This window comes from Mixia osmundae (genome assembly GCF_000708205.1).
Source record: "Mixia osmundae IAM 14324 unplaced genomic scaffold scaffold_10, whole genome shotgun sequence".
Taxonomy (NCBI): domain Eukaryota; kingdom Fungi; phylum Basidiomycota; class Mixiomycetes; order Mixiales; family Mixiaceae; genus Mixia; species Mixia osmundae.
The window spans coordinates 235,840-244,519 of NW_014575554.1; the positions used below are offsets into that span (position 1 = coordinate 235,840).

Genomic DNA, 8,680 nt, shown 5'->3' on the forward strand with positions numbered 1-8,680 from the left:
ATATACAATAAGCTCCAATCCTCGACACTGGTGGCATCGTCCAGGCATCAAAACCCCCCAAGGTCGACAGTCGTCGTTCACGCTCTACTGATACAGTCGCTTATGGGCGTCGATCCGTGTAGCAAAGTGATGCGAATAGTATATTGTGACAAGTTGGCTGTTCACATCACGCGCGCTGGTATGAAAGCTCAGACGAGCAGCAGGCTGGCGAAGACGATCGTGATACCGCTGACGCCAATTGCAAGGGCTTGCTGAAGGTTGATCAGCGATGGTGCACTTGACGTCGATCCAGTGCTGGTCACGCCTGTACGTATTGGCAACATCAGCTTGCCACCTTGTCAGCAGCCCTGATACTACGTACCAGGAGCAGTCTGTGTCCCTGTGTATCCCGATGGCGTCGCAGAGGTGGTAATACTGTACACGACGATCGCATTAACGCGTGCCTTGGCTAGCTGAGAAACGCTTACGCGATGCCTGCTTGCTGGCAAATGCCTTGACCGTAGGCCCTGTGGCAGCAAGTCTCAGACAGATGAACAGCATGCACGGGTACGAGTAGTCCTTACAGAGCTGCCTGGAAGTTTGCATCCGAGCAATTAGCCTTGAGACAGGCGTAATCGGCGAGCTGGTACGACGGGCCTGCGCCGACGCGCATCAACAACGCGTACCGCATGCAGCGTAGGGTAGAGACTGACTCGTGCAGATACATGTGATGTTGGCCACAGAGGTGCAGGTCGTGTTGCCGCTCGACAGGACCTGAAGAGAGCATTCAAGGGCGCATCGGGGCAAGACGGGTGAGGTATAAGTCGCTGTGCCTGCAGGCCCAACTGACGTGCTCGTACTGCTCATCAAGAGTGCAGAGGAGAGCGAAGCAGGGATGCCAGTCGCAGCTGTGGCGGCAGCAGTCGCGCTTGTCGCTGAAGCTGAAGCTGCAGAAGAGCTCATCGTTGTCGTCTGGGCGAGAGCAGCGCCGGCTAGGCAGAGAGCCAATAGATTACGGGTGAGCATCGTGTTGCTTGCGGGTGTGTATGTGGTCGGGCGCCGTGCTGGCTTTGTCGTTGACCGCCAGCCGAAATTAGCTGGATCGCTGCCGGACGCGGGGTTCCGCCCAAATTCTCGGCGATCCGGCTGCAACAAAATACAACACGTGTACATCGCTCACTACTGCTCCACCTGAGTCAACGCGATCCTGCGCTTCTTGCTCGGGTTCTCAGCCGGTGGCTCTGACAGGCTTGTTGAAGCTGCCAACGGGTTCGCGGGCGCAGATCTCTGTGCTTCGACAGCTGTGGCCGAAGCAGACGCGCTCGCGCTGACTGCTGGCCTTTTGGCGACGAGTGGCGGGTTGACGCTCGGTGGCGGGGGACCTGCAGCAGCTGCTCCTGGAGGTGTTGCGTCTGACTTGCGGAGCTGCGAGAAAGGCTGGGCCTCGCAAGGTGTTCCGAGATCCTTGCCGTCAAAGGCTGCAATAGTGCAGTAGCCGTCCTGACTGCTCATCACAAGCGTGCGCCCATCGGCGGTCCTGCAAATAAGCGCGTGAGCATAGCCATCTTCCAAGTTTGCGAGGATCTCACCATGACATATCTGAAAAGGGCGAGTAGTGCAGATTGCTAAAGGTGCAGATAGGAGAAGTCTGCTGAGTATCGTAGACAAGCACGGCATCGTGAGTCGCAACGGCGTAAACCATCCGATAGGGCAGGTCGATCATACTGACGGGTGGCGGCGAGTCTGGTGCTGGCTCTTTGCCTTGCGCTACCTCTGGTTTGCCCGTGGTGGTCACCTCGGATGAACCGGGCGCGGATGGTCCGGCGACGGGCACGGCGGAGTCTGTAGCAGCCTGAAGAACTTTAGAGCGCAGGTCCGTCCGAAGCTGGAATAAGACCGGATTGAAGCGGATGCCAATACTGCCAGTTCGATGACCGCGTAAACGTATAGCTGGCCGGCCAAGGAATGCGCGCGTATAGCCGTACGTCGTGAGGACTTTGCCGCCTTGACTAGGCTCGCCGTCCTTTTCGATCTTCTTAGGACGCTTCTTGGCCGGTGCGGATAACACGTCCGAGCCATTCGAAGCCGTCACGCTTGCCGGTATGAAGGGGTCCTCAAAGATGCCAGCTGGCGTGAACAACATGCTGCCGTCTGTGCTCCACGATAACCGCCGGAAGAAGGGCGTGAGCTCTTGGTCGCCATACATTGCAATAGCTTGTATCGAATTGGCAGTCGAGGCCGTAGAAGAGCCAAGCGAGGGGGAGGGAGGCAGTCTGACGGCAGGCAAAGGTGCAGGCGATGGACTGCGCATATGTCGATGCGAGGGTGAAGCAGTTGCGTGCGATCCAGGAGCGAGGTGATGCTGTGGCCCGAGCGGAGGTGACATAGTGACTTGTGAACCCGCATTGGACGATCGTCTCGAAGCTGGCTTGTGCGATGGCGGATTCATCGTGCCCGAATCAGGCGGCGCTGCTTCTGACGCTGGCGTGGGCATACGTGCAGAAAAGTCGGGTCGGCTCGAAGACTCGCTTCTCTCGCTCGCTTGCGACGGCGTTCGCTTTGGCGCAGGCGGGCGAACGAATGCCGTGCTAGTTGCACAATGCTCTTCGTCCTCTGCGCTAGCGACAGTCGGGGCAGGTGTCGGCAAAGGAGCACCACCGGCTGCGCGATCGAATTTCTTGAGCGCGTCTGCAAAGGCGAGACCGCCCGCACGTTCGAGATCGAGTCGAGAATTCTTGCCTTCGAGATGAACTTCTGCCAAGTCTCGTCCCCCTGAAGAGTTCTTGCGATATTTGAGCGAATAGACGTGCATATGCCTGTGTAACCCGTGTCTGTGTCAATGCCCTGGTTCGAATGACACGGATGATGACAGACCTGTCGCTTGATTGAGTTGCAATGTACTTGTCCAAAGGGTCCCAAGATACGCCTTGCACGTAATTATTGTGGTCGGTGATCTGATGTATGCACCCTCCTGCGCAATCCATCCCTCTCAGATCAGCGCACTAAGCCATCTGACGCCTGTCGGTCGCACCATTATCGGCGCTGTAGATCCTGGCGGTATGATCGGTGCTTCCAGTGATGAAGAAGTCTCCTTCAGGTGACCATGCGAGGTCATACACTTCCGTAGAGGTAGATCTGCAAAGGAGAATGAGCGCAGTCTGCTCGAAGGAGTAAGACGCACCTGGCCATCGTCTTGACGCGCCAATTCTCGCGCTCGTATGCGCTGTCTTCTGACAGCAAGTTGCCGAACGAGCTAGATGATTTTTCTGCAGGCACCCAGAGCAAGATCGCGCCGTCTGTATACATGTCAGCTGAGGCCCACTGACACGCTGGTTCGCTGACCATCGCCCGCAGATGCCAACATATCGCCTGAAAAGCAGGCTGGCTTGTCAGCTCTCGTGACTGATGGGCGCGTCCTGCCTGACCTTTTGGGGAGAAGCGGACGATGTTAACGACGGCAGTATGTTTCGTAAGCGTTGCCAAGTATTCGACTCTTGGCGAGCCTATACCTGCGCCCGTCTGACTCGATCCTGTGGCTGCCGGTGCTTCTCCCGGAGCGGGTCGCGGCTCAGGATGAACGAGCCAGATCTGCCAATCCCCTTGCCGGCTGAGCAAATGGACAAGCGCAGGCAGGGCAGTATGCTGACCCGAACATTGTTGTCACCTCCTGCGGTTGCGAGTCGCCAGCAGAGTTCAGGATCACGGTCCGGGCTCATGTCCTTGCTCATGTACGGGTGAGCGCTGGTCTTGCGGTACTGGTCAGCCGGCAGAGGGTGGAAGTCGGCCGAGAAGATGGGTCTGAAGGTTCGGACGAGGGTCAGCAGATTGCTTCGACTGACTCGAGGCCGAGCTCACTGGGTGTTGTGCCATCGTATCTCGAGTGCCTTGACACGCATATTGGCAGAGCTGAGCTGTCAGCGAGATGTGGACCGTGCGGCGAGGAGCTGGTCCAGTCCCAAGAGCTGGACAAGCTCGAGCTGATGCAGTCCTCGAGAGCTCAGGCGTAGCGAGTGGCTGCGACCGGCTCGCTGGTGGAGCTGAGTCGCCGTTGCGCGGAGGAGCGCGTTGCCAGCAAAAAGGCAGAGGCCAAGCCAGGCGAGCGCTCAACGTCGAAGACGGTCGCCAGCCATGTCAACAGCACACAGACCGACATGGACGCCAGCACAGGGCAAGGAGGCTCGTGCCAACTCGCGCCAGGTCTCAGTGCGCCAGATGGCCTCTCATACTCGCCTCAAGTTCCGCCAGGCCAATCAAGGCACTCAGTCTGAGATAGCTCGTCGTGATCTCAAGCTGGACTTGCAAAGGGCGGAGGATGAGGCGAAAGCACGCAAAGCCAAGGGTCTATCGGGTATCGTGAGCGAAACCGAAGCAGTCTCCGCGAACAGATTGCTCGAGGATGCGCCGCCTGCCGTGACACAATACGATCAAGATGCGGCCGCACTGGCTGCCAAAGTCGCTCAGGACGACTATGCCGACGAACAAGATGCAGCAGAGAAGCGAAGGAAGATCTTACTGGAAGGCAACTTGCTCGATCTTGACCGTGATGACTCGAGCGACGAAGACGAAGCGCGCCCGACGGCCAACAAGGGCAAAGGCAAAGAGCGAGCCATTGAGGCCGATGGAGAAGCGGCGGAGGAGTCTAGCGAGGAAGAGAGCGACTCGGATGACGATGATGAGGATGAGACGGCCCAGCTCATGGCAGAGCTGGAGAAGATCAAACGCGAGCGAGCGGAGGAGAAAGCGAGGCAAGAGGAAGCCGCCAACAGTGCTGCCAATGCAGACAGGGAAGCAGAAGTAGCCAGCGGCAATCCTCTGCTAGATCTCAAAGCTGCCCTCAACCGCGGCGGCTCACCTACACCTTCGATGATGTCCTCGAGCACTGCCACCACCGGCTTTGGGGTCAAACGCAGATGGGATGATGTCAGTCTTATAACGTGATACGAACGTGTCTCCTATGCTGATCGGATGACGGGACGGACAGGACGTCATCTTCCGCAACCAAGCTGTGCAGAACGATGCGCCTCGCAAAGAATTCGTCAACGATCTGCTCAGGACTGATTTCCACCGCAAGTTCATGAAGTAAGCCGGCAACGTTGACGGATCTACCTCGGGCTGACATGCAATTTCTACAGACGTTACATAGCTTGATCGATCTACAGGCCTTCATCAGAGAGTTGTGTCATCATGCAGACTTGATCGCTCCATGACCGCCACCTGCAGGCGGATCTCCTGCACCCTTGCCTTGATCCTTGCTGTCATTGACAGGCTTGACAGGCTTGTCCGCTACCTTGTTGTTCGACGGCAGCTCGGCAACGTGCGTGGACGGGAACCAGCCTATCCTTCCGTCTCTCATTCTACCCCTCCACCAGCCAGGCTCTTGCCTTTCTGCGGGCGGTGTCAGGACGGCAATGATATCGTTCGAGTTGAAGTTGAGTTCGAGTGGATCTTGTGTCGTATGTGGATGAACAGCTCGCACAAAGGTAAGCGTGGCAGGGTCTATCGCTTCTGGTGCACCGCCCGGTAGTCCCTGTACGTGTGGTGGTTGCATGTGTGTTGGCAGGGGTTGTCCATCCGGTCCCATGAGTAGTCCTTGTTGACCAGGCGGTAGCTCGCCTCTCAACCTGGCTTCTTCCTCTTGTCTTGCGTTGATCATGCGCACGAAGCGATTCATGAGGTACGGCAGTCCGACAACGGTCAAGAAGAACATCACGATCGGCTTGCGTGATGGCCGGACGCCGGCTTGGCCAGGCATAGAAGGACCGGCCACCTGTCCTGTCGCCTCGAACGCCCTGAAGCCGTCTGCTGTCAGCTGGCCAGAATTGCCCGAAGGCATGAGCGCCAACGGATCTTCTCGCCCCAAGACACGGTTGAGCATGGAACGCAGCCACCGTATGAGCGTGAAGATGCTGAGTACCTGACCGAGGTAGTTCCGCAAATGACCGAACTGCTCGGCGACGCCAATCATGGCAAAGAATGACGAATGGGTCGCCATGAAAGTCGATTCGAGCATCTGTGCGAACCCACCGAATGCGCCCACGATGGACTCGATGATCTGAAAAGTGGCCTGTGTGCCCGCCTCCATCCGTTGGGTCAGTGAGGGATCGCCTGGACCGCCTGGCATGCCCATCCCTGCGCCAAATCCGCCCATGCCCATGCCATATCCACCCATACCCATACCATAGCCTCCCATACCACCCATACCACCATAGCCACCGTAGCCGCCCATTCCCATGCCCATTCCGCCGTAAGATGAGCCCATGCGACTATAAGGTGAGGTGTAGGATGAGCCGTAGCCGCCGTAGGATCCCATGGTGCCCATCGTTGAACCGTATCGAGATGCGGCACCACCGTACTGCATATCGCTGTCAGCTAAAGTCGCAGTGATGCTGTGTCAGCCGACTCACGGGAGAATAAGCCGAGTTAGCCGCGCCATAGGGCGTCACTGCTTGCGAGCCTGCATCACGACTGCATCAGCCAGTCGCACCCTTCATGAACTCAATGACCGACCGGCAGCCGTCATGGTGGCTGGCCGCGCGGGTAGAGCAGGAACACTGCTGTCGAGAGCAGAAGCCGTCTGAGTCACGCCGGTTGCCGCTGATGGGTTGACAGCCGGACAGCGGGCAGGATCGCCGCCTTGGCCGTGCCCTGATGGCATTGTCGTCGTCGATGCGCCGTTGCCTCGCTCCCATGGCTTCGGCGGCGACGGCATCTGTTCGTCAATCGTGTATCAGGCTCAGGCCCGACGGCTGCTGAGGAGGCGCAGCGAAGATGAAGTCCAACGCGTCAAAGTATTTTCCTCGAGTGGCAAAGCTGTACAAACGTTCAGACGCTGATAACTCCGTTCGACAAGGATGAAGGCATCACAAGCAATTTTCAGACATGCGCAAGGGTCGCTGGCCTCGGCCCAACACGCTGCAGCTCGCACCTCGACTGCGCTGCAAAATGCTCCGAGAAGTACGACAACCGGCGGAGCCAGAGCCTTATCATGCGCACCCGTCCGAGCCCTTTCGTCGACTGCTATCAGACGAGAGCCGCCCACAGATAACCCGTCGCATGCTTCCATGATCGATCATGTCACTGACTATCCACACATCCACGAAAGAGACCCTGATGACCACGGTCACAACACCACGGGTTAGTGGTCTTGCTGCTGCTACATGATCGCTCACAGCTGGGTGGGCGACTGCAGGCGGCGGTGTCGGTCGACATACCTCTCGTACTCTTGCCAGCTTGTCCATGGAAGGCAAGACCTGCGTCGTCACAGGCGGTGCACGTGGCTGTGCGTACCCTCACAGTCGTCCACTTGCTTGCCGGAGCTGATGGATGTGCACAGTGGGCAACCTGTTTGTGCGTACCTTTGTCGAGAGTGGCTCCAATTCGGTCGTCATCCTCGACCTCGACGCTGAGCAGGCGAGGAAAGCGGCCCAAGATGTCGTCGACTGGTTCGTCGAGCACGGTGAAGCCGAAGAAGGCGAGATCTCTGCTACCGGCATAGGCTGCAATGTCGCAGACGAAGAATCTGTCAAAGCTGCCTTTGCTCAGATCAAGGAGAGTCACGGTACGCTTGATGTACTAGTCAATTCTGCTGGCATATGTCACAATTATCAAGCCATGGACTATCCCACCGAAAAGGTAATCATGCCGCAGCTTCAGAGTATACCCCGATTGACAGCCCGTCACAGTACAAGCAATTAATGAGCATCAACGTCGATGGCTCGTTCTTCTGCGCGCGCGAAGCCGCAAAGCTCATGTCAACTGACTATGGCGCAAAGGGAGGTTCCATCATTCTCGTTGGAAGCATGAGCGGCTCCATCATCAACATTCCCCAACCACAGACGCCCTACAACAGCAGTAAGAGTGCCGTCAAGCACATGGCCGCCAGTCTTGGCGTCGAATGGGCCGGCAAGAAGATCAGAGTCAACTCACTCGCGCCCGGCTACATGCAGACTTCGCTGCTCAAAGCAGTCCTCTCGAGCAATCAGGCACTTGCAGAGAAGTGGGAGTCCATGACACCCATGGGACGACTTGGTGACCCAGAAGATCTCAAGGGTGCCATCGTGTTCCTTGCCAGCGACGCGAGCAAATTTGTCACTGGCGTTGACCTGCGCGTTGACGGAGGCTATTGCACAACTTGATGGCCGACTTCGACTACTTCATTACCTGCTCTTGGCTCACGACGACGGAACATGCCCATCATCAGATTTGACACGTTCGGCATTTCAGCAAAAGCAATCCGGTCTTCACATGTCACACTACGTGCTAGTCACGCATAGACGCTATTGCAGCGAAAGTATGTATGCAACACAAGCGCTTCTGCTAAACCGCTATAGTGGCCTTTCTTCGACCAACATCCGTGCGCGCGAGTCTGTGCATTGACCTAACCCGTTTTCGATCTTCAAGCCTGGGAATCTTTCAACGTGCTTGCCCGCACGGACAGTGCTATGGATATGCACCCTCTGCCTGTCCTGAGCCATCTCTTGAACTATCAAGGCTCCCGACATGCCTTTGTCAGAGATGAAGGGGGCTATGCTCGCTCAATATCGTCTAGGCTTGCAGGAAACATTCGCACACGACCCAATGACCGATATGTCTGCGGCCGAAGATGACATCTTGCGACCCTTTCCAACCCTGCACGAGCCTGCTGATTTTCCACCTGACCTACCCTATCGCCATTTTGACTTGTGCAGACCGGCTTTACCTC

At 57.2% G+C, this 8,680-nt stretch overlaps 4 protein-coding genes across 4 annotated transcripts; 2 read left to right on the top strand and 2 right to left on the bottom strand.

Moving 5' to 3' along the window:
• Positions 1–188: 188 nt before the first annotated feature.
• Positions 189–3,875, bottom strand: L969DRAFT_53259 (uncharacterized protein; the record flags this gene model as incomplete). Its single annotated transcript, XM_014710436.1, has 14 exons — positions 189–304; positions 362–414; positions 468–506; positions 564–636; positions 693–1,084; positions 1,160–1,516; positions 1,569–2,795; positions 2,854–2,950; positions 3,011–3,114; positions 3,161–3,275; positions 3,322–3,348; positions 3,405–3,567; positions 3,627–3,777; positions 3,835–3,875. The coding sequence occupies 14 exons, from the start codon at positions 3,873–3,875 to the stop codon at positions 189–191; spliced, it is 2,955 nt and encodes a 984-aa protein (XP_014565922.1).
• Positions 3,876–4,107: 232 nt separating this feature from the next.
• L969DRAFT_25787 (uncharacterized protein) lies at positions 4,108–5,185 on the top strand (the record flags this gene model as incomplete). The annotated part of the gene is made up of 3 exons (XM_014710332.1): positions 4,108–4,899; positions 4,961–5,058; positions 5,112–5,185. 3 exons carry the CDS (start codon positions 4,108–4,110, stop codon positions 5,125–5,127), a joined length of 906 nt encoding a protein of 301 aa, XP_014565818.1. The 3' UTR covers positions 5,128–5,185.
• L969DRAFT_96428 (uncharacterized protein) lies at positions 5,162–6,688 on the bottom strand (the record flags this gene model as incomplete). The annotated part of the gene is made up of 3 exons (XM_014710437.1): positions 5,162–6,331; positions 6,384–6,433; positions 6,487–6,688. The coding sequence occupies 3 exons, from the start codon at positions 6,686–6,688 to the stop codon at positions 5,162–5,164; spliced, it is 1,422 nt and encodes a 473-aa protein (XP_014565923.1).
• Positions 6,689–6,830: 142 nt separating this feature from the next.
• Positions 6,831–8,114, top strand: L969DRAFT_52995 (uncharacterized protein; the record flags this gene model as incomplete). The annotated part of the gene is made up of 4 exons (XM_014710438.1): positions 6,831–7,113; positions 7,169–7,258; positions 7,313–7,611; positions 7,662–8,114. The coding sequence occupies 4 exons, from the start codon at positions 6,831–6,833 to the stop codon at positions 8,112–8,114; spliced, it is 1,125 nt and encodes a 374-aa protein (XP_014565924.1).
• Between the last annotated feature and the right edge of the window lie 566 nt (positions 8,115–8,680).